We start from the raw sequence: 21,519 nt of genomic DNA, 5'->3' as shown, positions 1-21,519 counted from the left end.
TACCGAGTAGGTTCCATGCAGCCACTTCACTGAAATAATTCCAGCGAGTAGGCCTATTTATTACCATCTTTGTTAGCATGTTTTATGTCTGCTGCAGGACGATGGCCTCTCCGCAGCGATCTCCAATCACCCTTGTCTTACGTACGCTGATTTCAAGTTGTGCCTGCAAATGCAATAATTTAATCACACCTGCTAATTTTCTGCATGTCGTCATCGAGTGCGTTTGCCATCCCTCGGCACCCATTCTGTAAGTCAAATACACCACCGATTATCCGCTCTGTACACTCAATACATGGCCTGCACAATATTTCTTCTTAACCTCAACTATACAATATCGCCTACTCCCCTTCCTTTATTTATAATGTTTCTTAACTTTACACCAATCATTTTTCGTTTAATCATTCATTGCACAGTATTTAACTTGGTGTCAAGGTCCTTTGCTAACCTTCCAAGTTTCTGCCCCATATATGATAGTACCAGTAGGATGCAATGATATATAGTACACTTTTCGTTTCAAGCATTGCTGTGAGCTGCCGGTCATGACTTGGTAATGCCTGCTGTATGTGCTCAAACCCTTACTGACACTTATGCATATATACAGTTCCTTCTCGTGATCGCAGTCTTCTGCTACTAATTGGCCTAGTTAAACGTACTCTTGCTCACATTAAACAGCTGGCTACCCATTACAAGTTATCCTTCTCTCGCCAGGCTATTGAACATTATCTTCACCTCCGGCATGCCAGTCTTCAAATCTACTCACTGACTTTGTCTCTTAAATTACTCAATAATCTGTTGCAAGTCCTCTCCAGCATTACTCAACAGAAGAATACTATCTGCAAACTGCTGTTTGCTGAGCTGTTCCTCATTGATTCTCACACCAAATAGTTCCCAGGCTAACCGTTTGAGCATTCTAAGCCTGCATGCACTCAATAGTAGTCTTGAAAATATTGTTGACTAATTTCTAGATCTGGATTTTTTCTGCTTTTCTTTTGAACAATTAAAGTAGCTGTGGCAGTCTTTATCAACATTTCATTCCACTACTCCTTGAGTACACAATGCCACTATGACTGATGGCATCTCTTCTGAACTGAACGTCTGTCATTTCCTAATCTACGAAAGCAGTATGGAATTGTTAATTTATCTCTCTCTATTTCTTGAGAGGTTGGGTTCTGTACTTCACTCATTTTTCCATTGCCTGACTGATGACATGAATGTGATGCACTGTTGAATATATCTTACTAAAGCTAGCCTGCGCTCTGGGTTGACTGAAGTGAAGAATTACTGTTATTCTATTGAAAATTACCTCCATGCGTTGAAGTTACAACCTCGATGGCCACTTTACAATGGAATGGAATATAAACACTCCGCATGTTGGCGCAAGCTCAACAAAGCTATAGATGGCCAGAAGGAAGCCTGAACACTTCAATTCGGCTTCGCTTGGGACATGATTGTGATTTGTCATTTCCCATAGCCACGAGATGGCAGCTTCATGGACCTCAACACTACGTATCGTCGACATATGTTGGCACGAGAAGTCAAACCTCCGGAACACAAGCCGTTTTCAACTAGTTTACAAAGGGCGAAGTGAGATTCCCGGCGAAAGGCGGGTTTATTACGCTTTTTTGTAGCGTTAGCTACACTGGCCTAGCCATGCCCGTTTCGCGCGGCACATCAAGAGCCGTGCTGCGCATGCGCAAGGATCAGTGATGTCACACGGCTTGCGCACCGGAGCCACCGGAGCCGGCACCTCTCGCGCACTCCGCCGCCGCCGCGCGCGACTCACCGCCGCCGGTCTGCGCATTCCAGAGGAGTGACGTCGTAGCCGTGGTAGACGCACTGGCGCCGGCGCTCGCTCGCTGTGCAGTCGCCGTCTGACACTGCGCTGGAGCCGCTGCGCTTCTGACTGGCGTTTGCCAGTGTGGTATAGCCATGGAGAAGGAGAGCGCAAATGCTGCTCAACAGCGCAGAAGAACGGAGAAGCTTGACTCATCGGATCCCGAAGTAGTTGCCTGGCAATTAGCGGTTGAGCGTAGGAGACAACCAGGAAAGCTAAGAATAATCAGCTGAACCTTTGCTAACGCTACGTATATCCTGGCATAGCCGAGCTAAGCCACTGCAACTTTTTTTGTCTTATTAACATCAAAGATGGCGGCACCATCCAAAGAAAACTTGAGTAGCATGCAGGCATATATTAATGCAACGTGAAGATGAGAATATATACTCAGAGTGCTCTAGCGAAGGAGAATCAGTCAACGCAACGACATCTGTCGTATTCCACAAATCGCTTTTTTAGAATAAAATTAATATTTACCGAAATCATTCTAACCCATCAGTCAGAACCAGTCAAAGAAAAGAAGAAAGGAAATTGCGCATAAGAAAGCACCGAAGAAGACAATAAAGAATGACGCTATTCCCGCCCATAAAACCTCAGTGGAGTCAACAGTCTAGAATTCTAGTGCGGAAAATTAGCTTCATTTGAAGCAAATTAGCACAAATATCTCCGCAATGCAACAACCCACTTTTCCTAGGCCAACAAACAACGGTAAATCGTCTTGGTAAATCAATTAGTAAATAAATAAATAAGTCATACATGAATACATCTATCCAGTATATCTGCTTATCGAAAAAAAAACGTCACTATGTAGCACGTTACTTCGACTGGAATTACCGAGCCCTTATGGAATCGTGTTTCATGAGTTCAAATTTCTTCCTTCGAACTTATCTGAACTATAAACTAGCGTTGAAATGCGATTGATGAATATCAACGATGGATTATGGTCAGCACATTTTATAAGTCACTATTGCAGTATCTCTATGAAACGGGCCTGCATGTTTATATTTATTTTCCTACTGACGTTATGCCGCGATGCAACACAAGAAAAGAAAAGCAGAAAAAAAAACGATTGCAGTTCACGCAATCCACAGTCGAGCTCTTCCACGCTGCCTAGCGATACTTCGATACGTTCACATGCATGCCCCAATGACGTATACGCCCCCTGCCTGAAGCTGCAACCGCTGTCACAACCACTGATACGACGTGCGGGGCGATGCAAGGTGACCACCCCGAGTGTCGCAACATGCTGCATGGAGCCTGTTAGAAACTAGTTGGACATGCACAAGAGTTGATGCTTGGGCGTGTCGGTATTGGATTGCTGAATGTAAGAGCGCAAGACACAGACACACAAAGTGCTGTGTTGTTTAGCTCCGTATCTGTGTGTTTCGCACTCTTATATTTAGAAATTATTGGACGTGACTGCTGGTCCGCCATTAGTATACATCCCATCGCACGCGGAATCGTCCGTGCGTCTTCTGCTTAAGCTCGCAAAATGTGGCGAGCGTTCATGCAGGCTATATACCACATGTTGTTAGATGATTGGACACTTTTCACGCATGCATGCATGTAAATGGGGCCGAATACACAAGGCTTTTCGTTCGTATGTACCAATCTTTGCCACTGCCCGGCCGAATCAAGATTCACTGAAATTTTCTTTTTCGAACAACTGTACAGCGTATAAGAGCTCTTCGTGAATGCAGGTCCCGATGCCCTCAGGGTGTATCTCTCCAACATGCGTGGTTTCTACAGGCTATGCATTTTTATGGGGTAACTAAAAACATATCAAGCAGGGTGCATCATCATAATTGGTTGACACCAGATATTGCACGGAATAAGGATTCAAGTCAACGTCTTTTTCAATAGTTCGGCAAGGTACGTTCCAAAACGAAATGGCATCTTTGCTGCTTACAAAACAATCTTCAATGGCTGCTGGTAATCGCACAAACGACAATGAACGGATGACACGAAAATTTATCTTCAACGTATAATTTTATCACCAACTCATTTCAATCAAATGATCGTCCGACTGAAAGATCGATATGACAAAACTGAATTTAGTTCGAGGACGTATTATAAGTTGGTAAGGGGTTTACCCTTGCCATCGTTGTAGTGTTTCTTCTAAAGATTGACCATTACCTGAGCGGCATACCTCAAAGGTGAATACGAAAGTTTATGGGTTTCTTTGTCTGCGCCGTCGTGCAAGTGAAAGACATTGCAATTAATTGGTTTGTTTGTTTATGCTGCCCGCAAGAGTCATTTGTGCCCTGCGATTAAGTACCACGAAAGAAAAAAAAATAGTCATGTTATTGGTCGAGCACCAATATGTCAGAATTAACAGGATCATTCGAATGCTGCCGCGAAGTGCGTTCATATACGCGTATAACGGCACTAACCATAAGAAGGCGATATTCACGGTTTCAGGAACTCACAAATATTTGCAGTACTGTGGCTCTCACCTTTAAAAAAGAAAGTAAAAAAGCCAAACCAAGCTGTTATAAGAGGGCTCTCACGTCAAAGCTTTATAATTGAAAAAAAAAATTAAAAAGTCGCACTGCGATGAAAACTTGCGCAAGTGTGTTTTGAATAGCTATTCAGGTGACAGCACGAAAGGACAAAAACACGGAGACAGACTGGCACATTCAAAGCCTCTCGCGTGTCTCCCACTGGCTTTGCGTAGGCGTCTGGTCAGATATTAAAATACATGCTCCTATATGCTCGATCTTTTTGGGTTTTTGTTTCTTCTTCTTTCTTTTTGTGGATCACACGTGTCACCAAATCTGCAAAGTGCACCGTGGTTTGTGTGAACGCTATGGCCAGTGAAGGGATTTGTAAACCATCAGGATTTCCGCTTTGAATACATAGCGGAAACCAGCTACCAATGATATAATAATAATAATAATAATAATAATAATAATAATAATAATAATAATAATAATAATAATAATAATAATAAACACATCATAATGCCACATGTATTATACAGCGACGCCATTAAAAAAATGCAGTACACTGCACCTATTTGCTTCATCTATATAGACACCGCGTCATGATAGCGAACTTCTCGTGAAAGCTAGCTTCAATGCTCAATAAGATAGTTCTACTAATCTAAGCTACTAAAATGAACTGCAATGGCAAGTTCCTCAATCAGAGCTAATAAAAAAATAACGTTTAATCCCTGAAACACAAGGAAAAACAAGAGAACCGTCTTCTGGCCAAGAAGATTTCCAACTCGAAAGTCCTCCGGAGGCACATACGAAGAGACAGTGTCGCGTACGCACACTGTCTTCGCTTCGTACGCACATGCTTCGCTTGCACACTGACTCGCGGACATGCTTCGCTTCGGCGATTTCGATGTACGCAAGATGCTCCTGTAGCTCCGAATACCGTCAGTAGAGGCCGCCAGCTTACGACATGGCGCTTAATAGCTCGGAGAGAAGGAAAGCCCAGAGACAAGAGCGAAGCGGGCTTGGCGCCAGCGGCGTCCAGGTATAAGCGCAGAGGGCCCCCGAATAGGGGCAAGGTGGTACATAACCCTCGCTTCGGCACATTGGAGAGGGAGACGCCGTGCACCGGCCAAATCTGGCCGCTGATCGTTTTGTGTTTTCTTGAGATGTATATATTGCGGCTTTGATTCGGCCGTCCCGTTCCCATGGGCGCCGCGGAAACACTGTCTCCCATTGGCCAGCGGCTGCCGTCCAATAATTTTGGCCCCCGTTGTCGCTGACACGGTCGCGCCCAGGACGGCTTCCGTGCTGCTTATGACGCTCCGATAGTACGTGGGTGCGTGAGTTTTTAGGGAGTTTCTGCTCGGCCGCGCAAAATGAAAGTGGGAACACCTGAAGGGAGGGGGGCGAGGACACGGTGTCACGTGACACTGCATACGTGACGGTTTGCTGCCGATGACCGATGGTAATCAGGGAGGCGAGAAGCACATTTGTTTCTGTGTGATTTGTAACCGCCTGGACGCGTTGGAATAGTTAGTGGTACACGCGCCGATAGTCTGTATACACCGTAATTCAGCACATCGGTATAGCTCCATGCCTGCAAGTCGCTACACCTGATATCAGTCAGGTCCTGCATGCAAAAAATTAGCAGCTCTTCATCGTAAAAGCAATCTTTCTCCTTCAATGTGACGTGAAACATCTGATCAGAGACTAAAAGCCGCGGGCAAATGTCCTGGCGCTTTTGCATTGTTGTTGATTGTTTTACGTTCCCAGGATTGCTGTGGCAATCACACTGAGTCAGCCATCCGGATTTGCGGTCAACGAAAAACAACTGCGTCCACTGATAACCTATAGAAAGTATACCAGCATTACTGACCCATTTCGATAACGAGGTGGTGTACCGCATGGCAACGATCGAGATATATAAACCAGAAAAAACACCACTCCGAGATAGAGAGAGAGAGTATGACAAGAAAAGGCGCGGAAGTTAATCAAGTCGCGCCTAGCTTGCTACCCTACACTGGGGGAGATGCAATGGATATGACAACCGCAGGGGTGTTGGTAAGAACTTAGTATATGAGTACGGTATACGGCGCGAAAGAAGAGTGCAACAAGCAAGTAAACAGGACGGGTCGTGTTTTGCGCTACCTTACTCATACTTGGAGAGGAGGCATACAAAAGGAAACTGTAAGAGAAAATGCACGCGCACATACAACATTCAGTATGCATTCAAACGTGACAGTACAGCCCATGCAGTCGCTTTTACAAAGCTCAGCAGGGCTCTTCCGTCGCTTCCTGCATAGCGGAACGCGCAGGCGTGGACAATTTCGCACGGGTGGCCAAGTTTTATTAGCCTATAATGCAACCTTAGTAAGGAGAGGGGTGCACGTAGAAGCCCAGTAGCCGACTTGTCTTGCAACACACACGCCCCTGCGTAAGCATTGCACCGAGGGGAGGAAAAATAAAACGAAGATGCGTAAGTACTCGCAAGGAACGGGACTCGGAGATAACGAAGTGGAGTCTGCTTTCTTTTCTTGCCTCTTTTTATTCCCACCCACCTGTCGACGAGTGCCGACGGGGAGTCGAATTTTACTGCGGCCCATAAATTGCGGTCCGAGGGCCGCGGCCGGGCGGGAGGGCGCGAGGCGCGCCCGAAATTTATTTACCCACCAACACACACGACTATACGAGTACCGATTTGTAGCCGTTTTACGAGCTATCGCGCTGCGCGTTAAGAGCTCTGCGCGCAATAACCCCCCCCCCCCCCCCCCCTCCACTAACCCTCCACTATAGACCACCCTCTCGGAGGCGAGCTTTGCAAACCACGCGCTCCAGGAGCCCAAGGCGGGACACACAAAGCTTATCGCCACCGGCGTTCTCGGCCATTTGCTTGCTCGCGCAGCAGCCACTTGCTGTTCATTTCCTTTCCCTTTTTCTTTCTTTCTTTCGGCCCCACGACTCCCGCCCTCGGCTACGAACGCCCGTCTCTCTCGGATCTGCGCAGCGTCCCGCGCACTCGCTCCGAGACTCCGGCGTTCCCACTCTCCCCCACCTCCTAAACGCTCAAGTGTTGCGAGGTAAAGTGAGCTTAAGAGACCTCGCGCCGCACGGCCATATATTACGGAACCGCGCCGCGGACCCCTGCAATGTATACGGAGCTGCCTCTCTTCTCCTCGCAAGTGCAATGGGGAGGTGGCGCGGCCCGACTCCTATAGCTTAGCTATACTTGGGCAAGAAATCAGCCCGTTTGTCGTCGTCGTCGCTCTCTTCTGCGGTTGCTTTGCCCGCGAGGAAAACTGCGCTCACGTGGGGGGAAGGAAGAAGTGGGGGAGGGAGAAAGGGGGGAGGGAGGGGGAGTAAGGTGTTAGAAAGCCAATTGGCCTTTTAGCCTTTGTCGGCTCTCGGGAGCCGCGCGCACTTTGTCGCCCTTTATCTTCGCGCACATAAACTCGGTTGACACACTTGTTAGCCGCGAGACCGCCACGCCGCATCTGTTAGCGCGGCCATAAATGTCAGGCCTCACACAGAAGGAAGCGGTCTGCGGAGTGCGTCGTCGACTGTTGGGAGTCGTAGACGGGCGACGCGTGCCGCTTCGCTCTCCCACCCCAACCGGGAAAAAGAAAGTTGCGACTTGGCTAGCGCCAGTATATGTATAGGCTTGTTTTTACACAGGCGAGGTTTGACGTCATGATACTTGAGATAATCTCACTGGTTGTGTTTCGCTGAACGTGGTCGGCAACATTAACAGGGGTTGGAATACGAGCGAATATTTCATCGATCCGAGTTAGATGGCTCCCCTCTATACGTTCTTTATCGTTTAGCGAAACGCCGTGTGTACTGATTAGACGCGATAATTGGGCAGTCCTCTATCGGTGACGCAGGTGATTTTATGAAGAAAAAAAAAGAACGCTCCGCTTTTATCTGATATAGTGTCGCTATCCTGCAATGTACAACGCTATACAGAAGGAAACAATTGAGAGGTGTTTTCAAAGATCGTGTTTAAAAACTGTCCGCTATGAGTTGGCGCGATTTGTTGTACGAACTCATCTGCTGTAACATTCGGTCATAGACCACCCTTGTAAAAGCCGTTCTTTGAAACGAATCAGAATCGAGCTTAGTAATCATAAGAAGTATAACACTGTAATGAAAGGAGCAGTCCCGAAGTGACAAATTGGAACACCGCCGAGTTGCGTGTGATATACGCCGAGGTGGGTGCAACAATCCGATCTAAGCTACGGCGCCTAAATGACGAGTGTGTTTTACGTTCGTATTCCAGAAAAAATCGCTCCCAACAATGTACATAGTGTTGGGCGCTTCTACCTTGGATTTTCCTAGAGGGCTGCGTCCCCTGCTTAAGAATGTTCGCTCGTTTGTCTCATAGTTCAGTGGCGCGACCTTCAACTCTTGCCACTCAGACGTCAAACACCAAGGGCCCTTTGCTTTCTTTCTTTTTCTCTCTTTGACTTGAAAGGCGCTTCTCCTGAGACCGCCAAAGGAAAGACAGCCGTGTTCGAGCCGCCTCAGCATGCAACGGCGCCGTCCCGTTTCGAGATGTATACGCGATGGCGTGGCGTGCAACGACGTGGCGCGCGCGAGGGGCTCCGCGTTGTCGACGGCGGCTTCAGGCACGCACGCACGCACGTTTACGGCGGCGGCAGGCAGAGGACGATCCGGGCACGCAGGCACAGGTGGGACGGTATACGCTGGGAAGCCGACGGGCCAGGAAAACAAGAGCGGCGAATGCAGAGGCCGCCTGCTGGCCAATGAGCGTCCGCTCGGGGACCTTCGTGGAGGCTGCTTTCCTGTTCCAGCGCGGGCTCTTGATGTCCGTGCGCGAAAGAGCCGAGGGGGGGAGGGAGTGCGGGGGAAGGAAAGGAAGGCACGGCGCATCGAAATGAACGCGCGAGGCGGACCATGCACCGCAAGGGGGTCGGCATCGCCCTCCCCGGCCGTCCCTTCACCCTCCCCCACCTGGGCCGTCCCCCGCACCTAGTCGGCGGTATTATACGCCGCGGAGGGCCGCAAAAGAAAACATACATCGCACTCGGTTGCCGCCGCCGCCAGCCAGGTCACTCTCGGGTGACTTACGTAAACGCGGGAACGCTCGGCGCCTATACGTCCTGCCGGGGTCGTCCGTCAGCCAGACACTCGCGGCGACGTCGGCTGACCGGAGGAGGGACCGGCGCTCGGACTTTGACGTGACGGCGACGCGCGGCGCCCCCCCTGCTAGCGAGCGGCTTCCCGCCGTCGGCCCCTGGATTAGACGGCTTCTTCTTCTTCTTCCTCCGCTTCATCGCGGTCCTCAGCTTCTCGTCGACGACGACGCAGCCGCGCCACGCAAGCAGATGTTGCACACGACTGGACACCTCTGACGGAGTGACGGGCACGGCGCCCCGTACGGGACGGCCCGAGCGGCGATCGGCGTCGGACCCCCTGGGGATTTTTTCGGAGGGCGCACCGGCCGGAAGCCGCGCCAACAATCGCTGCCACGTCGGATCCCCCGCCGCGCTAGATGTGTGCCCAGGGAGCGTGATTATTGTGCGTGCGTGTGTCGTGGCAGCCCTCCGCCCGCACGGTGTGCGCTGGAGGAGGCGAGAAAGGAGCGAGGAAACGAAAGAAAAAAAAAAAAAGCAGTGACCGGTCACCTCTTCCGCTGACCGATTGTGCGCGGGTTGCTGCTGCAGCCCTCGGTCATTGGCTGAACTCCGGGTTCCTTCGTTGCAGTGTGTGTGGCTGTCTGTGTGCGTGAGTGCGTGCGCGCTGCTCCCTCCCACTGCACAAACCGTTCGCGTGCGCGTTTCAGAGCTGCAGTGTTAGCTTTTGCTCAGCGGGCAGACAGAGGGAGAGGGGGGTTGGACACCGGGTTCGTGCGCGCGAGCGTTCAGGCGCGTAGCGGCGGGCAGTCAAACGGCGACACAAACGCTTTGGAAATGAAGAAAAGGCGAGGGAGCGACCCGCACATCTGTCGTCGTTCGGCGCTAAATTTAGAGCCCGGGTCCTCGTGGCCCTGGTGAATCCCCGGTGGCTGCCGCTGTGGGAGCGGGTGGCGGCGGCCGCAAAGAGCCTCGGAAGAGTTGGCGCAGCGCACGCGCCACTTTGGCTCCTGCGACCGGCGGTGTGCCCAGGTATTAGCGCTAGCTCTGCTGGACTGAGAAGAGACTGCGTCGAAACGGATGCCATTCTGCGATCGACGCTGACCACGTGTGAGTATGCCGCAGCCTCCTTTCGTTGCGTGTTCCCCTCGATAGAGCATTCAAGCCAACAGGGAAGCGTATGTATATATAATGTATGCACAGGCAGCAAATTCATGACAGATTAGGGTCAAGTCACTGCGTATACGCCAGGTCACCACTGATAGATGCAATATACTTACTGTATTGTGTCCTCGTAACGTTTATAAGAGTGAAAGATCCATACATAACTTATAAGCCATACGCTTCACAGTCCTATATGTACTAATTAAGGGGCGAACGGGACAGTCCCGTCACTTGTATCACTTGGGGCAGTTGGAAATACAGAAAGGATGCGCCAGCACGCGTCCTGATATTTCGTTCACTTTTTGCAACCGGCAAGCAATTCCAGAAAGAAGCACAGTTGCGTAAAGCATCGGAAACAAGCTCAGTACACTTCGTGGCCCCCACGAAAATAAGTTTCTCAGGCGTATATAAAAATGACAGCGAACGCTTGCGTTCAGCTACTAACAAGTAAAATAGAGGTTAGGGCACGAATCATCCCACCGTCGTATTCAGAAAGATGGCCCGCAAACCAGTACAAAAGTAGAGTGGAAAAGACAGCCTTCAGAAGAGCAATCTGCTGCGTCTAAATATCGGTTCATTCCCCTATACACCTGAGCCATCTGCGAAAGTGCAGCGAAGCAATTTTCGCGCGAATGGAAAAACGATTACACGAGTAACCGAACACCGGCGCGAAAGGTGTTTCCGGCCGTGATGTATTGAGCGCATAACAGACGTAACCCAATACGTTAGAGAGGAGAGGCAACTCCCCCCCTCCCCTCCCCGCTGCGTTTCTGCAGGCGCCTACGGCAATGGGCAAGCCACTCTCCCGACTCATCCGGACACCGCCGGCTTTAGTATATAGATACCGTTGGAACCTCTCGCACCGCTCACTTTCTGGCGTCTACTGCCGGAGCCCTTGTAATTACGGAAAGCTCACTTAAACGTGCTTCGGCAACGTCAAACATTCGGTTAGTCGGTCGTGTATGTTGCAGAATGTAGCAGCGCGACTTGGGACAATTGGAAAAAAAATAATAATAACGGATAGCAGTTGTACTGAAGCCCCACATCTCTCCTGTATTGAATACCGAGGTTTCATGAGCCGGACAGTACTTAGGATAAAACTCCTGCATGCATCAGTGTTTTAAATAGCACCACTCTACCGGGAAAGTAGCGCTATTTCAGGCGTAGTTCGTGCACATACTCGACAAGCGGCGCGCGCAAGAGTTTGCTCCTTTGGCTTTACGGTGACCGGCAGGCAAACGCTATGCCGTTATTCAGGCTCGTGCGCGGTCGGGCGGAGCAAGGGCGCCGTTCTGATAACTGTGTCGGGGCGGTCACTTTCCGAGGACCTCAAATACGAGATTATGGTAAACGAAAAATGTTTGAAAAAGTAAATGGAGAACAGCAACGATTCCGAAAGAATTATTTAGAGTCGCTTCTGCCGCTCTCGCATCGGCACGCGTAAGAGGAGAAAAAGAAGTCATCGAGAGCGCGTGCCCTCGTCTCGCCTCCGCCGCCAGTCTCTCGTCACAACGGCCATCATCAAGCCGGCTAGCTGACGTGGTCGCTAGCCACAAATCAGTGGCCCTCGGGCCGGTTGGCATGAGCGCGGCGCGACGGCCTGCCCGCTGGTCAGCGTCGCGCGCGCTGATTGGTCCGCGCGCTGCTCCACCGCCAAGGTGTGTGTATTCTTCTCTCCGGGGCACCGAAACGTGAGCCGGCCGCCGACAACCGAGGAGGAAAAAAAGGCAAGAGAAGGGAACGGGCAGGCTCCCCCCCACCCACCCTGCGCGTCGTAATGGACACGCGAGGGGGTCTCTTCCGACTTCTAATCCATATCTCATCATAAGCATTTCAGCTGCCAGGTTATGCGGCAGGTAGGCTTGACGCACGAGCGACTCCTTCGGACAGGGCGCCCATTGGCCGTCCGCGGCCGGGTCACGTGACGGGCTACCTATGATTACAGCGGCGGCGCGCTAATTTGCCGCCGGCCGACAGGCACCTAAGAGCCGCGTCTCTCCCGCTATTGTTTCCCCAGTGTCCGGTCCGCGCGGGTCCGCGCCCTCCTCTCCGGGACGGTGCTGCGGCGGTTCCCCGTGGCAAGCCGAGAAGGTGTATGCGCGCCGTGACGGCAGCGCGATGCTGACGGCCTCGACTCCTCCGGTCAGCAGCGGTTCGTCATGACCTCGTACTTCGGCAACCTGAGTCCGGGCGCGACGGGCTGGCCCACCGGCGCCCAGGACCCGCACCTGTACGCTCCCTCCAAGTACTCGGGTGCGCCGGCGGGTTACGTCGACGCACCGGGAGCCCACCACCACCAGTACGCGGCGGCTGCGGCGGCGGCAGCGGCAGCCGCGGCGTCGGCTACCTTCGGATCCGCCGGCCGCTACCCGTACTCGGGCCGCTTCGACGCGGCGCCCAAGGGACTCGGCTACGACGCTCACCAGCACCCGACGTCACCGCCCCACCCCCACCATCATCACCACCATGGCCATCCGCAGCACGCTCACCATCAGCCCCTGGGCTTGCCACCCTCTCACCACCCCCATCATCACGCCATGCTACCGCAGCAGCAACAGCAGCAGCAGCAGCAACCCGGAACCGCCTGCTACGAGCCACCCAACGTCGGTCCCTACTACTCGGCCGCTGTTCCCGCCAGGCCTCCCCCCGAGACGCACGCCCACGTGGCCCCGACATCGGTGGCGGCCATCGCCTCCAAGGAGTACGGCAAGCCGGCGAGCAGCGTCTCCCCGTTCGCTGCCATCGCCAAGCAGCAGCAACTGCCTCAGCAGCAGCCGCAGTTCCCGAGCCAGAGCTCGGCGGCCTCGAGTCCCGTGGCTGCGACGCCCGGCAGCAACGGTGCGGGTTCGCAACCCGAAGGCAACGGTCCCGGGACGCCCGAGAGCTACGCGGGGAGCGCCGGCAGTGCGGAGCCGGTTTCCGCGAACGAGCGCCAGGGGTCGCCCGCCAACGCGCAGTCGCCGAGCAAGACGGAGAACTTCTACCCTTGGATGAAGTCGTACTCAGGTAAGCCATTGTGGAGCATGTCAGCGTCATTTCACGTCTCTTATTTCTTTCTTTTTTTATTTCGGCGTATTACGTTAGAATTAATGAAATGTCATAGCCAGAAATTTAGGCATTATTTGAATAGCTGAATGATCACTTTCATTTTGGGGCAGCGTGCGCCACTGATACAGAGACAGTGAATGTTAAGCATCACGCTCGACTGCATGATGTTTGGAAGTAAAATCGATGCTCATTGTATGTGCTGTATTTTCCAGTCGAGTGTATATACATGTGTTCAAATAAAAATAATAATAATAGTGGGTCAGATCAGACAGATCAGATCAGATTCATTGGTTGGCGTGTTATGTAGCTGAACTTCTTGCGTGCGTCTTCGGTATTGAACCAGTTCTGGGTAAATATCTCGAACGTGAATATTCGCCGTGTACTAACCATGCCTACAGACACCATTCGTAGATTGAGGCAACTTAACATGCAACAAGTATGATCGCCATAAACATGTAAAAAGCTTTGCTTATTTTCCGGCAGAACCTGGTACCATATTACGTGAGGATAGAAGAAGACAAAAATTTTACACGGGCAGGCGCATGTTTCTTAGGATCGCAACATGGCAAAGTCCTCAAAACTAAAATAATAATAATAATAATAATAATAATAATAATAATAATAATAATAATAATAATAATAATAATAATAATAATAATAATAATAATAACATGACTTCCGTCAAGCGGGTTAGTGCAAGAAACATTTTGTTACTTTTGATACACAACGAAGAATTCCCTCCCTGGCTATAAAACACATACAATTGCACAGTGCACTGATGGTGAATTTCTCAGAAGACAGGGCGGTGCATAATTTATATTGATTTACCTGCTTAATGTCGAAAGCACAAGAATATTTTGGAGCTATATAGTCCGTTTATCCTTGCGTATAATAATTGTACGTTAAAACGGCAAGACGGCGATCACGATTCAGCGGCATTCACCTCTTTTATCATTTTATATTTAATACTTTGAAGTGGTTTAATACTTTGAAGATCAAATGGAAGTTTGTAAAAGAAGGGGCTGAGCGACGCACACTTAACGTTTCGAGGGCAGGCAAATTTTCATACAGCTCGAGAACCTACACCCTCCACAACAAAAAACAGCGACATCTGATATACTTATCTATTTCCGTAAGGGAATCGAACCGCAATGCATGCAAGTTAGCACCGTTAAAAGCACTACTGAGGAACCACCACTGTGTTGATGAACGGTGTATATCTTTACGCAAGCCTTATACGCATCACTATAACATTTAATCAAACCAGTGATAAGGCTTATTAATTCTTGCGCGCTACCCGCGTTTCTTTTAGTCAACGCGTGTAATTGCTCAGAATAACCAACCGTTAAACGTCGGTAAAGGCAGGAAGACCCACCCGCGTGACCTATCACCTCGCGTCGCACAATGTATTTGCTACGCGTGTCCCCGAGGGAGCTACGTCTCCACACAGCGCTCCTATCGGGCGCGTTCTGGGGAGCTCCCATGGAGTGTGAACGCATAGCTCTGAGTGCTCGATCTCACGTTCTGCGAGGAATACGCGCCAGACACCGCTTGTTGTTTCAACATATGCCGCAACAACTTTGCAAAGTCACATAGGTCTGTCGACACTTATTTTCATTTTGTTTAATTTCGCAGTGTGTCGCTCTGAAAGATTAAAAGATTAACCATACGGCGCGAAACTTCTGAAAACTTGTTCCAAATTACTCGCTTTGCCTCTTAACAAACTCTATTCTCTTCCTCCTTTTCCCCAACGTGCAGGGTATAGGCAACCAGACAAAGTTCTTAGTTAAAATCCATGCCTGCTCTCTTTCTCTCCTCTTTTTTTTTCCCTCTCTTTCTCTCGCGTGTGGTCATTGGAGTATTGCAGTTTGACAGAACTTCGTTCTTTTTTTTCTTGCTCTATGTTGCGGTTGTCTACGCCTTGGAGCACTCTTAACTTTTGCTAATATCAACATTTTGCCCCATGTGCGGAAGCTGTTGAATCTACCGACGTGGTCAATTTTTTTTTTTTTTAGGTGCGAAAATTTTAATCAAACGTTAGATAACGAGATACTGATTGGAAGGAAAGTCAGCCATGAAAGGAAATAACCGTCCAAGGTTCATATATAGAGTATAACTAGTAGAGTATAATAGTATAACAGAATGAGAGCCATGACAGTCACTATCGTTATTGTGTTTCAAGTCTTGCGACACAATGGCCAGAGCAACGAAGCAAATAGGAACACACAAATTAATCTAGAAAGCGCAAGAACAGTGACAAGAAATTGAAGCGAAGTCTTGGGGGAGGAGACAGTGAAGAGTAAGTGTGTTACATGCCACATTGTGTGGCATAAAAAAAAAAGAAGAAACACGAGCTTCTTTTCCAACCCAACATTACTTGTCTTCCGGAGAATGTTTCACCACTAAAACATTGTGGCGTTATTTTTTTATTTGTTGTTGTTAACAAATGGCACTGATCCATCAAACTAATGTACTTTTGTGCCCAAATAATGAGGATAAGGAATGCTTTGCATATAACTCGGTGCGACGGCTTCAGAGTGCAAGGCAGTGTGTCTCATTTTGATTATATGTGTTATTTGGCGGGCCTGTATTTATTTTTACCAGCAATCTTTTCTGCAAGCTTCAAAGTAAAACAAACAAACAAGATATAAATCAGCCATAGATGATGAGATTTGTTGCAAGCACATCTGGCGGCCGCGCAGTGTCATGACACTTAGACATCAAGCTATCCAGCGGTACAGGAATCCTTAATAGGGCAAATGCGTGCGTGTGTTTTAGTGCTGTCTATTTTTAGTTTATCTTCAATATTAGCACGTGTTCATGTGGATACTAATACTTGCTGCTTAACAGGACAAACGTATTTCTTTATTGAAGTATACCCTAAAGGCTGGAGGGTATTACATATTGTACAGAAAGGCACAGGAAGTCAGTCATTTCAGGCGAGCCCTTTCTCCGCGTCGACCTTAATTTGGCAGCTGTGCTGTGAAGGACACACTGTTGGGTTGAAATAAAGCGCAAGTATAGAACTTTTTACCACAGTAGAAGCGTTTCCTAATGGAAGCGCTTCCGTATCGAGCGCCGACCCTTCATTGAACGCCGAAGTTCATTTCCGCGTTGAACTTTAGGCATCGTCTGTAAAATACAACAAAAATAATGGCAACCAAGATCAAACTACTGTACAGTGCTCAGTTAATTTGGCTGATCTCTCATTTAATTGTTTGTAGAGCCCACAAGATCGCAGCCAATAAATTAAAAAAGAAAACATCAGCAATATAAGTCTCCTTGTGCAACGAAAGCCGTCTTCCACTGCATGTACCCTCAGTTCCCGATGTTCAGGCACCGATGTTCAGTTACCGCTGCTCATGCAGTTACCGGCGTTCAGTTACCGGTGCCCATCACTTGCTGGAATGCGGTGAAGTAGCAGTGTGACCAGTCAGATAAATTAATGTCGATAGTGCATACCCTCGTACAGACAAGTCGTTCTTTTACATGCAGATTCCTCGCAAGGGCCCAAGAGGACGCGGCAGACTTACACCCGATACCAGACCCTGGAGCTCGAGAAGGAATTCCACTTCAACCGCTACTTGACACGGCGTCGGAGGATAGAGATCGCGCACGCTCTGGGCCTCACCGAGCGCCAGATCAAGATCTGGTTCCAGAACCGGCGCATGAAGGCCAAAAAGGAGAACAAGCTTCAAGGGGGACTTCTCGTTCCCAAGCCTGGAAACGAACTCGTCAGTGTACTTCAGGACTCCAAGGGGCTCGGGGCTACCATGTTGGACAGTGTGGTCTACAGCTGAAGAGGACATGCGCGGTCGGTGCGACATCACGCGCTGTGACGCACTTCGTTGTGTACGCGCGCGGGTTGTGTGTGTCCGTGTGTGTTAGTGTCAAGTCAGTGTACATTTTCATCGTCGTCACTATACGTCAAGCTTCTTTCTCGCGAAACGCCGGAACAGCGAGAATGACCGTGCGAGTCTCACAGCAGAGGTTTTTTTTTGTGTCGATGCACCGCGTACCGCTGGCGGGCAAAGTACAAACCATATATGCCATTGATCACAGCAACACATATCGCTGTTGTGGTCTGAAGTGTTCTGAGCCATCATCGGACCTCCCGTTTACATACACATAAAAACCAGTGAAGGAAAGAAAATACAACGCAGAAGCAGAGAAAACGTATCTTCCTATGCTACACACATTCTTATAGGAAAGAACAGTAGCTGGCACGACAACAGCTCGGCGTGTTGTTTGAAGCGTAACAGGTGAAGCTTTCAGCCAGAAGCAGGTAAACAAGGAAAAGGATACCTCAGGGAAAGTCGCGTGCGCGACGGAGATATGTTCGCCAAATGTCCGTGCAAGATGCTCCGCGCGTTAAACGAAAGCACACTTGCGGAAAGAAAAAAGAGAAAGAATGTCGTCGCGAAGATGGGCCACGCTCACCTTGAAAACCGAACCGCAAGCTGACAGCCGAGGTCCGCTAATTTATTGCCCCGTCCCATCTTCTTCCTCGGCGAGGGCCTCGAGCGCGCCCTCGGGAAAGAACGGTGTGACGAGCCTCGCTTCGAGCGGCGTGACAACGGTCCTAAGGGGCGCCTCTTTCTTGGACGTTTTCAGCGCCCTTTCAAGGCGCCCAAAACGACTCGGCCGACGACGCAGTACTGTCCTCCGAATGGGACGGGACGAAAGCCGTAAAAACGCCGCGGCACCCTCAGTCGCGGGACGATTTTTCATATCTGCATGCCCGACCACAAAGGGCCAGGCGTGCCCGAGGAAGGCGCACATGTGGCCATCGGGCTCGCATATAGATAGCACAGCCGACGGGGCGCCTCAAGAGTCAGGTGGTGGTCGCCGCTGACGCGATGGGTGCCTCCGGGACCGTTTTTCTTTCTCGGAGGGGGTCGCTCTCCCTCCCGCTCACGTGCGCGCCGCGCGCTGATGGTCTTATGACACTCGACGACCATTGTCTTGCGACCCGGCGCTCGTCTTTCGGAACCATTACCGAGAGCGGGGCCGCGAGCGACGCTCGCCGAAACCGTCGACGAGAGAAGACCTTTCTGCGCGGCGTCTTGGATGCGCGGGGCAACAAAGAAGTCCGCATTCGTCTCGCCATTTAGTGACCCATTTAAGGGGGCCCCCCTCGAGAAAGGGCTGGATGGCCCCCCCTGGGAGTCACCCCTTCTGGCCGATTCCCAGGACGGGGTGTCTTCTCGGGGCCGCGCGGGAAGTGCTTCTCTGCTGGTCGCTCTTCGCGTGCCTAATTGCTGCAAAAAGGGGGGAAGGATGCTCGAACGCACAAAGAACGGCGCGACGGCGACGGCCAAGAGCACAGCCTGGTGGTGGTCCCTGCCGCCGGCGCAGACGCGAGGAAAAAAGCTCCCCAGAAGCGCCCCCGCCCGAGCAGATGCCGTGCAACGTTCGTTCGGTGCCGCATGCAGTGCGCAGTTGCTGTGTCAGTGTTCAGAGGTGCTTGCTGCCGGTGACGACTTCGGCTCCGATCGGACGTGAGACCAAGTGCCCGCGATCGTAAGCCGCTTTGAATGCTCTACCACGTAGGTTCCCGTGTGTGTGCTGCGTTAGTCGCGGCGATGTGTCTTTTGGTGTGGTGTCAGAAAGCGTACGCGCTTGCGTCTTGTACTCAAGGTAAGGTTAAGCCATTGCAGAGGGAAAAGAAAGGGAGCGCTGACGAGGGACACTTGTAAACGCAGGCCGAGTATGCTATACTTTTTGTTCCTACAGATGCGATGGAGAAAGTGTCATCGCAGGAGAGCCCACCCAGTGATTGATCGTGCGGGACCTGTCAACTCAGTACCGTCATAGAGTTTGAGATGCATATGTATACGTATCTTATTTATAGCTTCTGCGTGTGTTTCACTGTACAGATTTTCGTGGCTTCATATAAAAAAATAGCATTTCCACAACCTATAAAGGTGAATGCGCCATTCGCTTTGTCTTCTGTTTTCTTTTCAAGCTGATACCAAATCTTGCAGGCACAACTTGCAGAGATTGACAAAATGAGATAACACGAACCATGCACGTCTTTATTATTATGTGCCCACAAGCACCACTAGGGTTATATATATGATGCAGAGTAAAAATGGTTAAATCGCATGTCAACGATAAGTGAATAAACACAGCCAGAGATCCAGACCGAGCGACTATACTGAAAAATACCTATATGGTAAGCGTTAGGCATTTGGGCGATCTCTCAGACTTTTTAAAAACTCCGCGGAGCCCGAAAAAGATAGCAAAGCAAGCGAAAGACATAGTATTTTGTATAGTATTTGTATTCGCTGCAATGGCAAGCGTTTCATTTGCTTGTGTATAAGCAAAGGGCCCAGAGGTCGTGTCAGCCTCGTTGGATCCTGTTAGTGGCGCATAACAGTCAGGCAGGTCAATACTTCCTTGAGTAGTCTTATGCAGAAAAAAAATGTATCGGCACTGTCTCCTGGAGCTTCCATTCATTGATAAAGTAGTAGTAGTAGTCAAAGTACACCTTACGCTGAAAGCGTCTATCGTACACAATTCGAACAAGAGGTTTCTGTACTACCTCAATTGGCTCATTACATCTTACTCCCAAGTTGTTCCAAATAACAGATGCGAATTCTAGAGGAGGTCTGATCTGCGAAAATAAAAGGCGAAGTATAAGGCATCAGGGCCGCGATTTTGTAGCGATTCCTTCACCGGTGATATTCCTTTTCGCAATTTTCGCGCTTTGTCAGTGGTCAGAGCGACGTCCCGCCCGTGTTATCAAAGCGATCAGCCGGCTGTGAAGGGCGGATGATAAGAGTGGCATATAATTGAGCGGAAGGCATCGCTACAAAATCGCGGCCCGGGGCCGGTATTTTGTAGCGATGCCGTATGACTTATTCTATACTAGTCTTATCATCCACCGCTCGCGGCCGGCTGATCCCGTTGATAACGCGAGCGGACCGTCGATCTGACCACTGACAAAGCGCGATAAGCGCGAAAAGGCATTAGCACGGGAAAGGCATCGCTACAAAATCGCAGCCCAGGTGCCCGATAACGCCGAGTTAGACGAGATAAAATTCCAAGGAGTTTAAAACGAGTGAAATACGTTCATGGTTCAAGCCGGAACCAAACTACCAGCTTACATGGGTACCGATGTTTAGTAAGTGTGCACCCGCACCAGGTGTGACATTTATCGTTCTCCACGCCGGCAATCATGGATATCTCGTCTGGCTCAAGACAAAGCGATCACCCAACAGAAATCACACCTGTCCCCGTATCGTTCCTCTTGGTTCCATATCAAACCCACAACGCACACACAAATTCATACTCTCACGCGGTCACCAATTTGATATTATTATTATTATTATTATTATTATTATTATTATTATTATTATTATTATTATTATTATTATTATTATTATTATTATTTGCTTGTTGCACCACTTACCATTCAAGCTGCGCAAGAAATTTCCGTCATTAGCCCATAGGCATTACAGTACACCAACGTTGAGTGACGTCAAAGTTAATCAAAGTGACGTCAAAGTTATATGAATACTGTCCCTTGCATATGACCACAGCAAATGAATTGTGACACAAGACATTATGTTAGAGGAGTTGCCTCAGAACAGTGCCATTTACATTTTGACCAGCACTTCAACGGTGAGTGTTGCCTAAGCCAATTTAAACACATGTAATATATCTTCATGTATGGTATAATGTTCACAGCATACGCATTTTAGTTTCAAGAATTTTTTTTTAGTTACGAGATTTGTTTAAAGACAGCTGCACTCCATATGCCCTATATGACAACACTTCAACGATGAGTGTTGACCAAGGTCACTATTAACATGTGTATTATGCTAGGTCGCACTTAATTATGAGTTGTCTAACAACAATGCCGCCTGCGCTTTGATAAGATTGCAGCGTTGAATTTCGTAAACGTCATTCGCAATCTACGTACAGAAAG

General features: G+C 49.6%; 1 protein-coding gene across 2 annotated transcripts; it reads left to right on the top strand.

Annotated features, from left to right (window-relative positions):
• The first annotated feature begins 9,349 nt into the window (after nt 1–9,349).
• Nucleotides 9,350–19,535, top strand: LOC119455550 (homeobox protein Hox-A4). 2 transcript variants are annotated; one of them, XM_049668863.1, is made up of 3 exons: nt 9,350–10,481; nt 12,553–13,541; nt 17,079–19,535. In XM_049668863.1, the coding sequence occupies exons 2-3, from the start codon at nt 12,695–12,697 to the stop codon at nt 17,381–17,383; spliced, it is 1,152 nt and encodes a 383-aa protein (XP_049524820.1). In that variant the 5' UTR covers nt 9,350–10,481; nt 12,553–12,694; the 3' UTR covers nt 17,384–19,535. The 2 variants fall into 2 exon arrangements, with proteins under 2 accessions (XP_049524820.1, XP_049524821.1); XM_049668864.1 differs by having other exon boundaries at nt 9,350–10,485.
• Nucleotides 19,536–21,519: the final 1,984 nt, after the last annotated feature.

The sequence above is a fragment of the Dermacentor silvarum genome, chromosome 6, assembly GCF_013339745.2.
Source record: "Dermacentor silvarum isolate Dsil-2018 chromosome 6, BIME_Dsil_1.4, whole genome shotgun sequence".
In the NCBI taxonomy this organism is placed as follows: Eukaryota; Metazoa; Arthropoda; class Arachnida; order Ixodida; family Ixodidae; genus Dermacentor; species Dermacentor silvarum.
The sequence above is the reverse complement of the archived record's forward strand: the minus strand, read 5'-3'. Positions and strand labels throughout refer to the sequence as shown.

Bases quoted from the DNA above. Each gene is read 5' to 3' on its own strand.
- LOC119455550 (XM_049668863.1), top strand. From the start codon at position 12,695: ATGACCTCGTACTTCGGCAACCTGAGTCCGGGCGCGACGGGCTGGCCC. The intron at 13,542-17,078 runs GTAAGCCATTGT...TTTTACATGCAG, and splicing joins TTGGATGAAGTCGTACTCAG to ATTCCTCGCAAGGGCCCAAG.